Source organism: Schistocerca americana, chromosome 6 (assembly GCF_021461395.2).
Source record: "Schistocerca americana isolate TAMUIC-IGC-003095 chromosome 6, iqSchAmer2.1, whole genome shotgun sequence".
Lineage (NCBI taxonomy): Eukaryota > Metazoa > Arthropoda > Insecta > Orthoptera > Acrididae > Schistocerca > Schistocerca americana.
This window is the reverse complement of record NC_060124.1, coordinates 145,502,877-145,522,847: the sequence shown is the minus strand read 5'-3', so window position 1 is coordinate 145,522,847 and position 19,971 is coordinate 145,502,877. Positions and strand designations below refer to the sequence as shown.

The window sequence follows — 19,971 nt, the reverse complement described above, 5'->3', positions numbered from 1 at the left end:
GTGTTGACATTTCCACTTTATGCAGAAAACCTACAAAGCATGCAAAATTGAACTGTCAACTCAGTTGGAGACCTGTAAATGCAGAATAGGTCTTGATTTTGCAGTAATGAACATTAACCAGTATTCACATCTGATACCCACATGTGAGCCAGAACATTATGTCCACTGCCAACCTTGAAGTTGAATGCTGGCTTGTGGCATTGCGGCTATGTGGCATATACATGAAGCTAAGATAAATTCCCAATCACTATAGTGCTGATTTGAGTGGCAAATAGGGAAGTTCACTGACATAAGTGACTTTGACAAATGACAGTGTGTTATGCTTCAGTGCCTGGGAATGAGTGTCTTGGAAATGGTGAAGCTAGTTAGCTATTCCCATGCTTCTGTCATGAGCAAAATGGAAAGTCGTTGTAGGACAATGAAATCATGAACAAGCAACAAGGCATTGGTTGTTCACACCTTGTCATAGAATGTGGAGGTAGGAGGCTTGCCTACTGTGTAAATCAGGAAAGGCTGCAGTGAAAATCTAATGACAGAGTAGCATGCTGATATAGGCACAAGTGTTTCAGAGCACAGCATTAAGTACACATTTTTGAACAACCAACTTCATAGTAGATGATCTCTTAAATTTCACATGTTGACCAATCATCTTCAGTTACAATTGCAGAAATGAAATGAAATGATCGTACGGCATTGTTGGCCAGGAGACCCCATGCAGGGTGTTTGGTCGGCGAAATTGCAAGTCCTTTTTAGCTGACGCCACATCGGCAACTTGTGATTCAATGATGATGAAAGACACACAACACCCAGTCATCTCGAGGCAGAGAAAAATCCCTGACCCCGCCGGGAATCGAACCCGGGACCCCGTGTGTGGAAAGCGAGAATGCTACCGCAGGACCGTGAGCTGCGGACACAATTGCAGAAGTTACAGGATTATTGAACTGGACTCCAGATCAGTAGAAACATGTCATGTATTTACCCAACAATAAGATGACCCTGAATCATAAGAGAGTCCCACTTTTTTTAGGAGACTCCTTGTGAAAGTTTTATTTTTAATGTATTGTGACTAATCACATTTACAAACCATTTTCTTATTGCAAAGTATGTTAAGATCTACCAAATGCAGTTACTACCTATTGTAATTTTTTTTTTTTTTTTTTTTTTTTTTTTTTTTTTTTTTTTTTTTTTTTTTTTTTTTTTTTTTTTTTGAGACAGCTTGTGTAGTTCTGGTATGCAAGTAGTTTTTCATCAAAAGTCACAGGAAGTCACTGAGCTAGTGCTATTCTGCATCATAACATAAGTTTCACCCTGTTCATTGTCATGCAGCATTTTGTACTTGTTTTGAAATTTGTGACACTTGTAGTTGAAAAATTCGTCTTATTCTCAAGCAGTTTCATTAGGATAATGTCTCAACTAATTGGGAAATCTTAATAGCATTTCTCTTGCACATACTTAACAACCTGCTGTTCCATTTCTTGAAACCTTCCCTGATTTGGTCTGCTGACAACCTGCTGTTCCATTTCATGAAACCTTTCCGGATTCGCTCTGCAGAAAGCTCGGTTTGTAGAACCAGTGATCAATATTTTATTCTTCACATGACCCACCTACAAAAATTTGCTTCTGTGAGCTCAAATTTTCTTCCTGCTGGACAGTTCTTTATAGCCTCTGTGTCACAAATACTATTAACTTAAAATTAGTTTCATATTATCTCCATGGATTAATTTTGAAATACAAACTAGCAGAGTTGCATTTGTCAACAGAGTCATGGCTGTGATTTATGTTCATTAGTTATTACTACAATGTACTGTTCTTACTGCACAAAGCAACATGAATCACAACAATTTTTCATCCTCTTGCCTTCTTAGAGCTGAATTGGCAGAAATCATACCACATTGGGCTAACAGTGTGCTTCACCATTTGTTACCAATCTTGAAAACCATGCTGTCTAGCAGTAGCTGGAGGAAAAAGCTTCATCCTATAGTTGGGGAAGAAAGGCAACAGATAGTTAAACCCCATGTTTCACTCTATATACTGAATTCATAATTGTACAGCATCTGGAAATTGCAAGGTTAGTCAGCTCTTGTTGTGTTACTGTTGTGAGCATCTATCAAAAGTGGATGAAACATGGTGAAACTATGAAGATGTGACAAGGTATTGGTTGTCCACACCTCATCATAGACTGTGAAGATAGAAGGCTCGCCTGCTCTGTAAAGCAGTGTTTTAGATCACACCATTAAGCACACATTAACATGGGCCTCAGCAGAAGATGACCCCTTAGTATTCACATGATGACACAAGACTTCTGATTCCATAGGGCATAGGATCATCAATATAACACTGTGGATCAGTGGAAGCATGTCAACTGGTTGGATGAATCACATTTCTTGTTACATCATGTCAGTGGTTGTGCCCAGGTAAGCTGATACCCTGGTGAATGTTTGCTCGTAGCATGTACATGCCCCACAGACACAGGCCAGTGAGAGTAGTAGTATGCTGTAGGAGAATTTTGCGTAAACTTTCATGTCACTTTTGATAGCGATCAAAGGCACCCTGACTGTTGTTGACCACAAGAACATTATTGTGGACACTATTAGAAATAATGCATCAGGTAAAACAATAAGTGAAACAGAACATTGTAAATTTTTTAGTTTTTATATTAATAAGAACATGAATTATAAGTTACGTATTACATATTACAGGTTCAAGGTCTGCCATTTTTGCATTATGGATAATATCAGATTTTTTTAAAGAAAATTTCAAAAGTTGATTTAGTTTTCTTGTTTTCATTCATTAATGTTTTTGAGCTTCATATTCTTGAGTAATTCGTGACTGAGAAAAGAAAAAGTGTTTGTGGCACAGAAGCATGTAATAAGGTAATAAAGTATATGGTGTCCATTGTAGAGCCTCTGGTAGACAGCTCTTCTATCGTTGGTCATACTAACAACCACTTCAGAGCAGATGTACTCCTGGATGAAGGTTTTGTCAACAAAGAACCACAGTTCAAAAACAGCAGTAATGTTCATGAATACAATTCTAGATGGAGAAGCCATTAATATTATACATTACTTGAGCGTAGTGTGGTGCAGATGTGTGAGGTATTTGATCATGAAAATCTGTGACCACCTACTCACTGATGTAACGAATTTAATAGATCATCAGATTAACTTTAAACAAAAACTGTTATTTTATCTGCTTGAGCACTATCTCTGGAGTAGCATTTCTCCATATTTTTTGTGGAGAAAGTGTGTTATAACTGGTCTGTTTCACATCACATCCAGAGGACTCAATCATAATCCATGGAACATGTAAAGTAAAACAAACTTCAGTGACATTGTAATCACTAAACAACTGCATGTGTCACTTTAATCTGTTTACTGACTTTACATAAGAACAAAACCTCTTAGAATTCTTGCAGATCAGTCAAAAAAATTTTACCCTCATATTGACTGAATGGTTTTTGCATTGATCTCTTTATGCTCATTTAGGTTTTCTTCAGCTTTTGTTTCTCCACAAGGTTATGACTTCAGGTAAATTTGTGATGTAGCTCTCTTTGCTTTTATGGCAGCTTCTAATGTGGCTATTTAGCCACAGTGATTCCTTCTTATGCCTCACACATTGCTTGACATGCACTAGTCTACAGTGTATTGTTCAACACCTCTAAGGTTATCCACTACATCTTTGTCTTCCACAGATGCGTAGTAGATGGTGTCTGCTCAAATAATGTGGAATCTGTTTCTTGTCACATTTTCTGAGTACATATTTTTCTTATTTTTCTTATCATTCCTTTTTACTCCTGTAGTTGTTTATGCTACAATGGCCATATGATCACAAATAGTGTCTACTTGTTTATTAGGAGCTCTAACACACTGCCCTCACAAACTGATACTCTAACCAACTGCTCAAAGTAGTTTTCAAAAAACAACAATGGAAAATCCAGGACGGAATGTAACAGTATTATGAAAAGGATAGTTGCTAAACACCATATAGTGGAGATGCTGAGTTGCAGATAAGCATAACAAAGAGACTGCCAAAAACAAAAAATAAGCTTTTGGCAGACAAGGCTTTCATCGAACACAACTCGCACGCACAAAACCATAGTCTCTGGGTGCTGAGATCACACTTAGCAACCAGAGACTGTGTGTGTGTGTGTGTGTGTGTGTGTGTGTGTGTGTGTGTGTCATCTCCAACAAAGGCCTCATTGGCCAAAAGCTCATTTTCTGACAGTCTTTTTGTTATGCCTATCTGCGACTTAGCATCGGTGCAATATGGTGAGTAGCAACACTGTTAATTTGCAAAAAAAGACATTCAAAACAATCTCACTGTAATCCCTATCCCTGGCACTTAATTTAATTATGCCAGTGTCCTATTCTACATCTGAAAAATAGAAATCTCCCTGTACGTGTCTTACAGTAGCAGGATCAGGAAATTATTTTCTTATACATTCTGCCATTCGAATTCCCAAAACTAGTGGTCCATAAAAGCATCCATTTACCATTTTTGCCCCACTTCTGAGCTCGCCTATGCCTGGACTATGTCACATTCAGAAGCTGTGATAATGTTACCAGATATTATGATATTATCTACAGCAGTGAATACCCTGCTACCTTTGGCATATGACCTATCCATGTTATATATTTTCCAATGTGAATTTAAGATTTCCTTGCTGTTCACTTCCAATTTCATCCAGTTCTCTGTTGTTAGTGCCCACCTATGTAGCTGAGTGATCAATATAGATAACTGTGATGCCGTGGGCCCAGGTTCTATTCAAGGTACTGCTAGGATTCTTCCTTGGTGGGAGGACTGGAACGTGTTCCACAGAACCTAGTGATGCAAATTGTGGAGCTACTTCAGTCAGAAGTAGCAGCTTCCAGATGTGCAAAACTGACAACTGCCGTGAGAGCAGTGTACTAGCCTCACATCCTTTCATACTTTATTCAAATGACACCACTGGCAGAGGATGACAAGTTGGCCAGTCATTCCTGGTAGACCTGTATGAGACCAAAACAAAGGAGCTTTTCTTCTTTTTTCTATTGCTAGTAGTGCATGGACCTTATTACCTTTAATGGACTAAAATAATACTGAGGTGTTACCCTAGATGCTTCTGAAGTTAACTAGTATCACATTTATATTTTCTCTTGCTGTTCTTCAAGGAAGAATGTGGATCTCTGCAGTTATGTAACATGGGTAATCTACTCCTCTTCACAATTATGGTAAGCAAACCATCATCAAGTATAGGAAGTTTCTGCTTCCTGTGTGATGGATTCCTGACCTATTGAGGGGAGGGTGCAAGAATAAAGTGAATGGGGACCTTTACAGTTCTCTTAATCCATAGTTGACATCAATAAATTCACACCAGAGAGTCACAAAAAATTGCGTAAGCTTTTGGTTTATGCCTATTTGGCTCCAAACCAGAGGACCTTGGTTGTTACTGGTTCTAAGGTGGAAATTGTGAACATGTTTCCACCCCATGTGTGAGGCTAGGTGTCCTTGCTAATACGGCGATCTGCCTAAAGGAACTGAAGATCGCCCCAGGATCTAATGGCAGGTATCATTTGTGCTAACCTGAGCTATGATTTATAGCTGGCCGCACCCAGTGCATTCAACAGACCATTTTTTCATATCTTAGGTGAGGTATCCTACGGTGAGTGCAGACTGACCTTCTTTTCTGATATTTCTGCTATTTTCCTTTGGGACTCCATTTCCAGTGTACCTAATGAATCTCTATGTTTGTCAGAACTTTGTAGGAAAATCCCATGTGGGCTTCGATGATCTGTTGAGAATAGGAAGAACCACTTCATTTCTGTTACTAAGGAATAGGGGTACAGGCTCAGTCTTCCACTTACAGGTATGCAAAATTTCAATATCCTGCTGGTAATCCTCAAGTGAGGAGAAACATGTCAGATTATGCTCAGTAGCATCAGGTTTTAGAAGTGCCAAAAGTGCCTCAGCTTTCACCTCAGGGAAAAAGCCTGAAATATGTCAGCTGTAGCCAATATGGCTTACAGCTACTTCTAGACAGTGACCAGTTTCCCTAGTTTCTTTTCACACAACTAGCTTATTGCCTAACCATTCTTTATTATACAGAATTGTAAAAAAGAAAAAGAAAAAAAAAAGAAAAGACACCCACAAAAGAATGTGCTAACCCAAGAAGTCAGAGCATAACTGATGGGACTCCAACATCAAGAGCTACATTCTCGTTCTTGTTGCACTGTTATTAGTGTGACGCTACACTACTAAAATTAATCACCAAAAAAAGAGAAAAAGCTAGAAAATAAAAATTAGGTCTAGTAGCTTTCAGATGACAGTAACAGTGATAAATCTGAACACTTCCACAAGAAATAAAATTACAAGCTGTTATATAACCACTAAGTACTGACAATACTGCCCTGAACACAGCCAGACAACCAAATGTGGTCTCCTTTCCCTATCATGTCATTTGTTGTTCTCTCTCCAGTATTCAGAATAAAAGGTGTCAATGAGTTCTTAACAAAATCATCAAGAATGAACAAATTAACAACCTGGGATTTTAAATCTAAAATGTGAACTATGAAATTATTTTTATGAAATACCAAACTTGTATTCTAAATTCTAGATTTTTTGCGACATTCCAGTGCGTGTAAGTCTGTAACCTCATCTTTAAGGGAGACTAATTTAGTTGTTAGTTTTATGGTAAAAATAAATGATTTACAATTTCTCTCCCTTAGATGAAAAAGAACAAACAGTCTATGGTATTATCAATCCAGAGAATAGTGAACCAGGAAGAAATATACAGAAAGACCAAGGAAATATGAGAAACTGTGAATCTGATCAGACTCCATCAGAACTAATTAAATCAGGTAGGTCAAGGAACATTTCATGTAGTTGTGTACTACTTACATCTTGTACTACGGTTTGGAAATGTATCATTTGTAGTTATAGGTGTCTGCAGTTGCTTCTTATGTTAGTACATTTTAGTTTCTGCATAGTTTGAACAATAGTGTAGTAAAGAAATGACAAAGAGCTACTTCCTATTTTTGACTCTGTACACTGACTCATAATTATTGTGTCTGTATACAACTTGACTCGAATTCTATATTTCACAAAACACATTTGTTCTTATCCTTGCAACTCCTTCACTGTTCTGTGCATGTTGATTTTGTACTGGATGTAATTCTCTCCTGGAGAGCTATGGCTGTCTGAAGTTTTGATTTGTAAGTCACCTTGTTTGTAAATCTATGTTTCCTGTATTCCCATTTCTTCCAGATCCCATAACACCTGTTGGATCCTGTGTACTTTGGTCCTCTTAATTACAAGAAAGTATATTATCTGGCACGTTAACCTCTTCTCTTGACAGTGCTTGACATTATTATCTTTATGTTAGTAAACAATTCCTGGTTCATTCACCTTCTTTATTGACAGTCTCCTGTTTTTCGAAGGCTTTCTGAGAATCCTCTGTTTCACAAGGTCTAGCCTCTTAGGTAACCTGATTGCCACAAGTTTTAAACTTTCTGCTGTGTATAAGGCTTCAGGGCTGATCACTGTCTGGTTATGACTCATATTTATGTTGGTCAAAAGATTCTTCTTATTGTGGATGTTCATAGAGTGCATGCTAACTTCATCTTATTTATATGTGCAAGTATTTGAGTCTCTCTGCCTGCTTAATTTTCCCACATTCTCTTGTCATCCAACTTGAATCTGTTTTGATATTTGTCCATATACTGTATCTTCTTGATGGAGATATGTATGTTATTTTAGTGGCTTGCCTCTGTAGTTGCATGGTTTGGTTAGTTGCCTCTTTTAATGATTCTGGTAATATCACAATATTGTCTCCAGTTTCCAGACAAATTGCCAATATTCTTTTTTTTCCCCAGAAGTCCAGTCATATTCCACTCACTCCTTACATTACTTGTCACCATTACCAGACCATTTGATGAAGGACACAATTACAGAACAAAGCAGATTCCCTGACTGACTCCATTTAAATTGTAAAGGACACTGAAAGCTATCCTCTGAACTTGACTTTGGATGTCATATTGCTTAAGGTCTGTGTAAAAAATTAACTGGATTTTCTATCCAAACTCATCTCCTCCCAAATTTGGAACAGTATTGGACTACATTCAGATTCACAGATCTATGAGTATCATTCAGAATTCTTGTTTCTTTGTTTTTGATACGCAATAACCAATTTCATATTCAGGATTTTCATCTCACATACTCTCACCCTTCTGATGCCTCCTCAGTACTCACCAGTTTGTGGATTACTCACAGCTCACAAAGAATGCTATGCTGATGCCAGCACAAGCATTTTGCTACTTTTCAGAGCACATTGTTGAACATGGGGCTCTGTTGTAGGATGGTGCACACAGGAAAGAAGTAGATACCCAGATAGCATGGAACAATAGAAATTTATTTCTATAAGAAAGCAGCAAGAAAACATGAACAAGGGAATACCAATTCTCTATGAAAGAACACAAGAGATTGGCCTTATCTAATAAGAATAATTATTAAGCATTGAGTATAGTTCTACAAAGTGTGAGAGAAAGCACGCAGCCTGTCACCATAGGTAACTCTGCAAGGTGAGAATCAGTCATGCTCACCGTTGTCCCAATCAGTGATGCACTGGCGTTGTCTTGGTCTGGGAGCACTGCATCATAGACTTGTCATTTACTTGGAATGAAAACTCAGCATTTGACTGCAGGCAGCAATCCTATGAAGTCTGTTTAGCATATGGATACCATGGAGTGGGTGGCATCACATGATTTGGCAGATATGAAATTGTGCCGGCTGTGTCCAGCAATCATGGTGCCCTCCTTACTGCATTGCATTGATGTCAGGCAGCATCAGCTGTAGGCGTCTGGCAACAGAGTGACTGCACAGGGCAAAGTTGTGTGGTGGGTCTGCTGGGTCATCAGGTACCAGTTGTACATGGCAGGTTGTGTGGAAAGTAACACCTATGTGTTCTTATGTTTACTCACAAGGGGAGGCCGCCAATTGTGAAATTCAGATTTGATTCATACTGCACACAATAAAAGCTCATGGCCAGAGGTGTAATGTGGCAAAGCACCAAGATGCACTTATCAGCCGTTGTCGAGAAAATCGACAGTTAAAAGAAACCGTTGCGGTGAAATACTCTCTGCGATTGATAATTTTCTACAGCGTCGTGGCGCAGTGGTAAGCGCTCGGGTTCATAATCCAAAGGTCGCAGGATCGAATCTCGCGCCATGCAACTTTTTTTATTATTTGTTTTTTGTAATTCAAATGTATATACACACACATATATATATATAAATTCCCGGCAATCAGTTGCAATAATTATGCATACAATAAGTTGTTGAAAGTGGTTTGACGTGGAAAAACTGGCGACTTCGAACATCATTATGTTTTCCGCAAACAAAGTTGTATTTCACAAATGTTATTAATTGTCTTCATAATGTTTACCACGTGTAGTTAACGGAAGACATAGAAACGATATTCCGAAACGAATACGTATAGTGTAAGTCAAACGTTCGAATTAGAATAGAGACCCCACGAACACAAATTTGCTGTGGCAGGTATGAAATATAAACTCCGTTACTCGCTCGTTACACTTGAAGGACAGATGTTGAATGGGCAGAAACGAGCCGCCGCATAACAGCGTAGTTGCCTGCTAACTTCGAAAGAAGGTAGATGCGGTCCCTAGCGCAACTTATAACATCGTCGAATATCAGTGTGTATGTGAGAGCTTCAGTACACCCTGTTAAACAAACGGAAAAATGGAGGCGGTACAATTAGAGAGTAATCCGGGCCCTTCGCATGAAAGTGATGTGATCGAAGAAGATTCTATATACAGTGAAGTGGCGAAACAACAACTGAAAGATGCGGTGGTGTATTTTGAAAGCCTCCTTCGTAACAGTAATCGCATCGCAGCAGAACCGTCATCATCAGTCAACGAAGAAGCCATGATAATTGGGGAAGAAATGTTCCAGAATACGCTGCAAATGCTCGCCGAAAACACCCTCGTTCATGTTGAGGAACTGATAGACATTAATGAAATCGATGATGCGCTCGATGTCGTGCTGCTTTCTGCTTTCCATGTTTCTATGATAACTATCACTCTGGTTCGTGCGATACTCCAGCTACTTCTCGTCACTAATTGTTAATTATGTGCGAGTATATACCGAACTTTTCAATAAATTGTATCCACTTGAATATTATCTCTGATATTGTGTTTTATTTCAAGTATTATTTTTCCACGACAAACGACTTTCATCATCTTATTATATGCATAATTGTTGCAACTGATTGCCAGGAATTTTCACACATTTGAATTACTAAAAACAAATAATAAAAAAAATGCTGCATGGCGCGAGATTCGATCCGGCGACCTTCGGACTATGAACCCGAGCGCTTACCACTGCGCCACAACGCTGTAGAAAATTATTAATCATTGAGAGCATTTCACTGCAATGGTTTCTTTTAACTGTCGATTTTCTCGACAACTGAGAAGTGCATCTTGGTGCTTTGACACATTACACCTCTGGCAATGAGCTTTTATTATGTCCAGTATGAATCGAATCTGAATTTCACAACTGGCGGCCTCCCCTTGTCAGTAACATTATCAGTTATGGTTGCTGTGGGCTTGATAATTGAAATTAGACCATCAGTCAATGGGAATGTGTCACTTGGTCAGATGGACCACATGTCTTATCATATCATATCGATGGTTATGTCTAGATATGCCATCATCCTGGGAATGTCAGCTCAAAATGTGTCGTGGACATAGGCAAGTGGGGGCACTATTGCGTAACAGGGCAATTCCACCTGGCTTCTGTGGCACCTGTTATAATGGTCAACAGCACCATGATAGGTGTCATCTACATGAAAATTATTGTAGCCTCCATTATAAAAAATACATGTGGGTACATCAATAAATGAATCAGAATATTGTACAGTCTTCAGTGTTTTATGTTAAAAAGAACTTGAACTGGTAGTCACAAGTTTCGGGTTTCCTTAAAAGGGTAAGCTATGCAATTTTTGCATTATGGATGACATAACATTTTTAAATGAAAATTGAAGAAGTTACGTAGATTTTCTATATTCATTCACTAATGTGTTTTGTTATTGTGTTCTTGATAACTCAGCATTGAGGAAAGAAGTGTTGTTGCAAAGGAGCTGTAATAAGGATAATATATGGTGTCCACTCTAGTGGCTCTTGTAGACAACTCTTATAAAGTTCATCATACTAACAACAGCCTCACATCAGATTTACTCCTCTATGAAATTTATTGTCAACAAACATCACAGTTAAAAAATGACAGTAACATACATAAGTACAATTCTAGAGAGAGGAGCCAATAACACTATCCATTACTCAGGCTTAGTGTGACACAGAAGTGTGTGGTATTCAGCTATAAAATCTTTGACCACCTACCCACTGATGAGACAAATGTAATAGATAACCAAAATACCTTTAAACAAAAACTATTGTTTTATCTTCTTTACAGCTGCCTCTGTGGAGTATCGAATACTATATTTTTCAAATAAAATGTGTATTGTAATTGTGAAACTGGCTCATTTCACATTGTGCCTGAGAGAACACAGTTATGGTCCATGGAACATGCAAATAATTTAACTAATACGAACTTCAGTGCCAGTCTGCTCACTAAGTAACTGTATGTATCACTTTCATTGGTTTATTGACTTCACGTAAGAACAAAACCTCTTAGGATTCTGCTCATATCAGTTAACAAAACATTATTACCAGAATCATTAGACACTTTTTACATTTCTCTGTTAAGATCGTTTTGCTTTTGCTCAGCTTCTGTGTGTCAACAGGGCTTTGACTTCAGTTAAATTTGTGTTGAAGCTCAATTTGCTTTTGTGGCAGCATTTAATATGGCTACTGAGCCATGTAGGATCCTTCTAATCCCTCACAAATTGCTCTGCACACAAGTGCCTACAATGCATTGTGCAATGCTGTTAAATTTTGTCCACTACCTCTTTATTTCAAGAGCTGAATGTTTCTTATCCCTGAAGACAAAAAGATCCTACCTTTCTAAACATTCATTTTTACCTCTGTAACAGACATAAGTTGTATGGTCACTGTAACAAAAATTCTGGTCTGATAGTTACCAGGAATTCTAAGAAACTGCTCTAATTAACTACTCAAAGTTATTTTCAGAAAAGACATTAAAAACAATCTCAATCAAATCGCTATCCCTGGCATTCATTTCAGTTACGGCAATGTCCCATAGCTGAAAAAAATGAAATCTCCCTCTACATATGTCACAAAAGCTTACCAAAAAATTTAACACAGTATACTTCAGTTTCTCTTAAACATTCTGCCACTATAGTTCTTGAGCCGAGTGGTGTATAAAAGAACCCAATTACCATTTATGATGCTACTTTGATGCTCACCTTCACATAAATTATTTCACATTCAGAATCTGTGATAATCTTACTAGATATTATCACATTCTCTATTGCAATAAATATGCCACTATCATTGACATCTAGCCTGTCACCAATCTGAATTTAAGATATCACTGCTGATCATAATGATCACTTCAGTTTCACCAAATTTTCATTTCAGCGCCCTATTTGGGTTTCATTACTGTTAATGGATTATAATTCTGAATCTTATTGTAGATGTTTCTGCAGTCAAATAGTACCAAATTAACATAGTCTCTTTCTGATCTGCAAGGATGAATGCTGTTCTTCACATTTAACGTGGGTAGTCCACTCCTTCCTCCAATTACAGCATATAATTAATCACCAAGCATAGGAACTAGCTGCTTTCTCTGTGGTATAAGGCTGACCTTTTGAGGTGGTAGGGGCAAGAGGAAGGGGAGGGTGAGCTCTGCAGTTGGTTCTACCAAATAGTGAACAACAAGAAATCCACATCAGAGATTATAAAAAAATTGTTCGTGCTTGTGCTTTATACCTTCCACATGGCTCCAAACCAGAGGACTGTGACTGGTTCTGGTAGAAAGTCAGAAACTGTGAACCGTGTTCGCACCCTGTGTGTAAGGATAGCTATATTCATTAATACAGGAACTTTACTACGTGCCTAACTTTGGTGTTCCCAATATCCATCAGTGTTTCTCCAGACTTTCTAGGAGAATCCTGTGCTGGCTTGAATATACTGTTGTAAATCAAGAGCATATCTATTGCTAAGGCATAAGGGGACAGCCATGCAGCCCCAGTACCCTCATTTGTCTTCTTTCCACCTAGAGAGATACAAAACTGCAGGCTCTGCCATTTGCCTTCAGGTGAAGATAAACAGCAAGATTATGCTCAGTAACATCAGTGTTTGAAGGGTTTTTAGAAGCACCAGAGGTGCCACAGATTTCACCCCAAATGTTGCTTGAAGACTGTCAGCTGTGACCAACATATCCTCAAGGTGTTTTGAGTGACCAACTTCCCTTGCTTCTACATGTGACAAGTAGACGGCCTATCCATTTATTACTGTACAGAACTGTATAACAACACAAAAGGATATGTTTATCCAAGCAGTCAGAGCCTAACTGACTGGACTACTACAACAAGAGCTAAAGCTACTTAAGTGGTGTAATGTTAGGCCAGTAAAATTAACATCCGTGCCTCAGTGGATACACAGTTTCCCATCAGATCACCGAAGTCGATCACTATTGAGCATTTCCAATACTTGGATGGGTGATGTCCGAGTATGCCGCATGCATTTAGCATTTTTCCCTTTGCCTTTATGGCAGAGGGGGTCAGCAGGGTTGGTGGCATAAAGTTCCTGATCACCAATCTTTGCACCAATGTCCTGGATTAAATTCCAGACCTATTCACAGAGTCTCACGAAGTTAGGGCATGCGACATTGCTGATGGTGATCTGCCATCGGATGCGGATATTAAGCTCAGAGATGTCCTCTGTGCTATTCAAGAGGAGTAGGCTATGTGCTGGCACCGGGTTCACCCTCTCCTTCTCTCACATCTTTATTTATTCATCATCAACTTCAACTCTGTCCCCTTCAAAGAAATCCCCCTCAAATATAATACACTTATGCCACAGCACTTTTTCCAGTCTTGGAATCACTGCTGAAACTGACTTTTTGTTATGGTGTTCAACTCCTTCAACAATTCTGTTTTTATCTCATCAGTGGTAACAAAACAATCTCCTTTCATGGTTCTCTTCAGCCTCAGGAATAGAGAAAACTCACAGTGGGCCACACCCGGCAAATACAGTGGCTGAGGCAACATAACGGTTTTGCATTGAGGTGTGAGGAGGAGCATTATGATGATGCAATTTCCATGAGTGTTTTTGCCACAATTCTGGTTGTTTCCTTCAGGTCACTTAATGCAAATGACACATAAGTTCCAGGTAATATTCCTTATTGACCATAAGACCATAATGCAGGAACTCATGATGCACTAGTCCATTGTAATCAAAGAAAACAGTGAGAAGAACCTTCACATGTGATCGAACTTGACAAATTGTTTTTGGTCATGGCTTATAACCTTCTTTAAAAGTTCTGGATTGTTGTCAACTTCATTCAGCAATTTCCGAGCAATTTCAGTGCAAAATTGTTTTTGGTCAAAATTCAACACTTTTGAAATGGACTTTGCTGCTACATGTTTCATGCCCAAAACATCTAAAAAAAATTGCTTGGCATGAGCCAAAGGACATGCCAACACCATCAGCAACCTCTCTGATAGTGATTTGGCAGTTTTCCAGAACCATTTTCTTTATTTCTTCTATTTTGTCAGTAATTAATGTGCTAGGTTATCTAGGGCAGTTTTCATCTTCAACATCTTCTCGACCCTATTCGAAACATTTATACCACTCATAAACTCTTGTCTTACTCATAGTAGATTTGCCAAAAGTGACAATCAATATTTTGAATGTGATCTTGTGACCTATTCTATTTTTCAAGTAAAATTTAATGCAAATTTTTTTGATCTATCTTTCACGAAAGTGAAAATTTTCTGTGCGTTCAAAAACATATACATTATTTTCAACTGTCAACAAAAACTAAATATTAAAAACACCTGAAAATTCAAACACAGATAAAGAATATGTGTACCAACAAGATTTAAAACACATATTAATCATGTATTTAAGAGTCACACTTAAACAACACAAAATGCTCACACACTGGTGTGAAGGATAGAAAGCAGCTTTACAATCAAACCAATTGAACCTGCCCATTAGGGTCTCCCAGCCAATAATGCCCTATGGCTTTACTTTTTCTAAAATTAGTGGTGAACAAAGAGTAAAAACAAGAAAATTGAAGCGATTTGTAGTTTCTTGTAGATAACAGTAACAGTGAGATCTTTGAACATCTTTTCAAAAATAATAGGGTTCTGTTGTTTAAGCTATAAGCACTGACACTACGTCACTGCATACAGACAAACCTTTTTGTGTCAATGCCCTTTTTTATCGCTCCAATATTTAGTGTAAGAGAGCTAATAGTTTTGAAAATGCAAAGACTGCCACTATTATTTAGTGTTTATCAAAGAGATGAGGAATAAACATATTAACAATGTTGCATTTTAAATCTAAAATCTAAACTCAGAAATTATATTTCCAAAATATCAAATCTCTAAAATGTTTGTGACAATTGCAGTAGAAATGCACAATGACACTCAAAGAAAGGCTAATTTAGTTTTATGGTAAAAAGATCTGATTTACAATTTCTCTCTCTCAGATGAGGAAGAACTTACAGTGAGTAGTGGTATTAACCCAGAGAAGAGAGAACATGAAAGTAATGTACAGAAAGAACAAGGAAATAAAAGAAATTGTGAATCTGATCACTCCCCCTCAGAACTAATTAAATCAGGCAGGTACAGAACGTTTCATGTCATTGAGTACTACTTATGTCTTCTGTTATTGGGTGGGAATCTTATCGTTTTCTTGCTCTTTTAAGTGTTGTCCTCATATTATAAGCATCTGCAGGTGCTTCTTGTGTTACCACATTTTAGTTCTTGCTTCACATGAACAATAGCACAAATATGAAAAAGAGATTTCCCCCCAAAATTTTTGCCACTATACCTGAATTGAAAATTATTGTGCCTTAACACAACTTCATCTATCTAAATATTTCATGAAAGGCATTCATTCATGGTAATATGAAGAGCTAACTGACCTTATTTCAATGACCTTACTCTTAACTTCTTCTTCTTCTTCTTCTTCTTCTTCTTCTTCTGCTTCCGCTTCATTAGGATCCTTCAGGATCACATGCGGCTTGTTTAGCATGTGTTCTTTCTTCCCAATACCTCTTGATTCTCTCGCTTCTTCTGTTTCTTTCTTCTTCTGTTAAGACAACTTTGATTTTGGTGTCCGGCCACTTGTGACCATCCACCAACCATTTATACTTCTCCCTGTCCTCTGATACTGCCTGCAGATTCCTTTCTTTTGTCCCTCCAGCCTTCCAGTCATCTCTGACTTCCTTCACCCAGTTGTTTCCCATATGACATGTTGCATTCCATATCATTGTAGTTGACCTCTCCTTGTCCATCCTCATGATGTTCCCAAGAAATCGTAACCTCCTCTTCCATATCTTGCTCGATATGGGTTCAGTATTTTCATATAGTTCCTGTTGTGTTCTGTGTATCCAGATATCCCCATGTATTTTGGTGCTGCATATGTCTCTCAAAATTTTCCGCTCCTCCTCCAACTGTATACAAGCTCTCTCGCCAAGCGTGATCATTTCTGATGCATACAGAGCAGCATTTCTTACAGTTTCTATGTAATGTCACAATTTGGCATTCCATGACAGATTTTTCTTGCCATATGTTGTTTTCACTGAATACCAAAGCTTCTGCAAAAGCTGTGCCCTGTCTACTGCCCTACTGTTGCTCTGTATGCCACCAGTTATCTTCTCCCCCAAATAATGAAAACTGTTGACTTTCTCAACGACTTGGCCCTGTATCTTGCAGCCAGACTCAGTGTTCAATGTCGTCGTCTTCTTATATGCAATCTTCAGTCCAACCTTTTTCGCTGTTTTGGCTAAATTTTTTAATGCTGTCTTTACCTCTTTTTCTGTCTCATTCCAGAGTGCCACGTCATCTGTGAATGCCAGGCAGTCCACTGTTGCATTATGTTTGACCTTGTACCCTATTTGCACACCTTTGATTTTCATTTTACTATTTAGTTGTCTCCTCTGTCTCACTACTTCGTCCAAAACCATGTTAAATAAAATTGGTGACAGTCCATCCTCTTGCTGGACTCCTGTTTTTATTTTGAAGCTGTCTGATGTGTACTGCGATGCCTGATCCTGGCAGTAATGTCGCTTAACATTTCCTTTATTATTGTGTGTGTTGTAGCATCCAGTCCTCTATCTTCTAACACATCAAGCAGCTTACATCTGTCAGTTGAATCGTAAGCCTTTTGGAAGTCCATAAATGTCACTATTATCTTTTTTCCTTTCATGTGTCCATGTTCTCTTATCGTTTTTATTCCAAATATCTGTTCTGTACAGTTCCACCCTTTTTTAAAGCCACACTGGTACTCTCCTACTGTTGGCCCCAGTTGTTCTTCAACTCTGCTCAGCAAGATTCTCAACAAAACCTTGTACCCTATGTTTAAGAGAGAGGTGCCCCAGTAGTTATCCAGTACTTTCTTGTCCCCTTTCTTGTATGGTAGTATTATAATGGCTTCTTCCCAGTCTGTGGGTATTTTCTTATTTCTCCAGATATCCATTATTATATTGTACTTAACTTAATTATGTATTTTGCTTTAAACTTCAGAGAATTGGTTTGCTTTGCTGTGTGATTTCAGAGGTCTTCTCAACATAACTGATTAGTTGCATGTTTACAGGTATGCAGTTGTGTTGACAATTACATTTTGTGTAATGGAATCATCAGCGTAGCTGGAAACATAGAAACACACCTGTGGTTATGTTTCTGCAATAATGAACATTAATCATTATTCACAGCTGATGTATCTTGACAGAGTAGCATCTTGTGAGTACGTCATGGAAGCACTTGAAATATCAGAGGTCAACTGACACCCATAAAACTTTGCAGAGCTCTAGTAGTAATTAATTGGTGGTGGATGGGTAGGAGTTGGAAAGAAGGGCACTGTTGTGTGGTTTCCTCAAACAACTTTTACACATTTATGTGTCAGTTAAGCACATATATCCAAAAGCCGAATCATACTGGCAATAGCTAATAACCATCATGATGATTTTGTACATCAGCAGAAGGTGTATCTGCAGAACTATGAATGATGATAACTGTGTGATATTTTTCTGAAATGTACAGTCATCATGTGAATGTTGGTGCTCAAGTATGGAGTTGCTTGTCAGTAATTATGCATTAGAGTTTGAAGTATCAAAACAATATCAGGCCTGTGGGCTTCTTGGGCAGAGGTTCCGGGCATGTATGTCGTGTCATGAAGATAATGGTTTATAAAAGTCTTGTTAAGGACGTCCCACACAAAACTGGCATGCATCATGCCTGAGATTCAAGTAACAATGAACTAACACTAGAAATGGTGGCCGTGGGCATCCAAGCATCACTTACGTCATGTAATGACATTACCAGCAACAGGCTATAATTCTGCAGGCGTGATGATGTTGATTTCCCTGGTGACGTTCCATTTAAGATTGTATATTTTGTGAGAATTGTGAACATGCACTTTGCTTTTTAATATGCCTCATAAATAAAGGTTGTGCATTGTTAATTCTGGGAATCCTGGAGGGGTGGGGGAGGGGGGGGGGGCGGCACAGGCCTGTACTGACAAGTCTGTCTCCAGGAACATGTTGCTGAGGTGGGCCGTCCTTTGGTTGGATGTATGAGCAGTTGCTCCATATTGTTGGAATACCCTATACAACTTCTCTGAATCTGTTAATTGTGCAAAGAAAGAATCAATGTGTTATAGATATCTGGCATTGTTTAAGGTGTAATTGAAAAATATGAAGCCAATAATGCGCATGCCGGGCAACACACACCAAACATCTATCTCCCCTGAGTAGAGTGGTTCTCCAAGCAGAATATGAGGGTTGTCCTCCAACTATTATCTGCAGTTCTGGGAGTTTACATAACCTGACAAATGAAACCAGGCCTCATTTGGCATGAAGTAAAGAAAGGGGTCCAAGTAACTTTTAGCAATTGATGTTAAAAGCTAGTTTCAGTAATGAACACTCTTTTTCTTTTCCTCATGCTCACTCCCACACACACACACACACACACACACACACACACACACACACACACACACACACACAGTAGGCTTTTAATTTCATATCTTTTAGTATATGCTGACATGATGTACAAGATACACCAATCTGCTGTGAAATAACTCCTTACCGACTTGTGGAACTTATCGTAATGTTCGTGCAAATTCTGTAATTCTGTCTGTAGTTTCAGGGATCCTCACTGTCAGTCGCCTGTTCCTCTGCATATTCTGAATGAAACCTACAGCACCTCCCTTTCTTGTACAGATCTTGAATAGAGCTGGTTGTGGGGAGTTTCCTACTAGGATACTTCACTTGAAACATTTCATTACATTTCTTGATGGATCCTGCCTTTATGTAACAATCCACCATATCAATTAGCTGTTCTAATGCGAGCTGCCCCATTTCTGTAACATCTCAACAATAAAAACCCCTCACAACAACTGATACATCAACACAAAGCTGCACTTAACTTTCTGATAAAATGACATGTAGCCGACTTTCAAGACAATTTTGTCACTTTACAAGCAGTTCGACTAGAGGTGATTAACCAATTCGTGAGTTGTGCCTATTTTAAGTGGGACAACTTGTATAACACACTCAGTAATGTGGTGCATTAGGCAGAGGATGGCAGTTCAATTCTTCATCTGACCATCCACCCTTAGATGTCTGTTGTTTCCATAAATCACTTAAGGGAAAAATATCTGGGTGGTTTCTTTGAAAGCACATTAGCTGATCTCCTTGCCATTCTTTGCCCATCTAAGTTTCTGCTCCATCTGCAATAATTTAGCTGTCAATGGGATATTAATGCTAAACTTTTTTAATCTTTCTTTTCTTGCAGAACAACTTGGGATGTGAGAAACCTCAT

The 19,971-nt window shown here is 38.4% G+C and overlaps 1 protein-coding gene across 2 annotated transcripts in view; it reads left to right on the top strand.

Moving 5' to 3' along the window:
• The window catches only part of LOC124619645, a 214,271-nt gene that overhangs the window by 179,183 nt on the left and 15,117 nt on the right, over positions 1-19,971 (top strand). For both annotated transcript variants that reach the window (XM_047146173.1, XM_047146174.1), the window contains exon 8: positions 6,705-6,836. In XM_047146173.1, the coding sequence (XP_047002129.1) occupies positions 6,705-6,836 (132 nt within the window). The remainder of the gene's footprint in view (positions 1-6,704; positions 6,837-19,971) is intronic.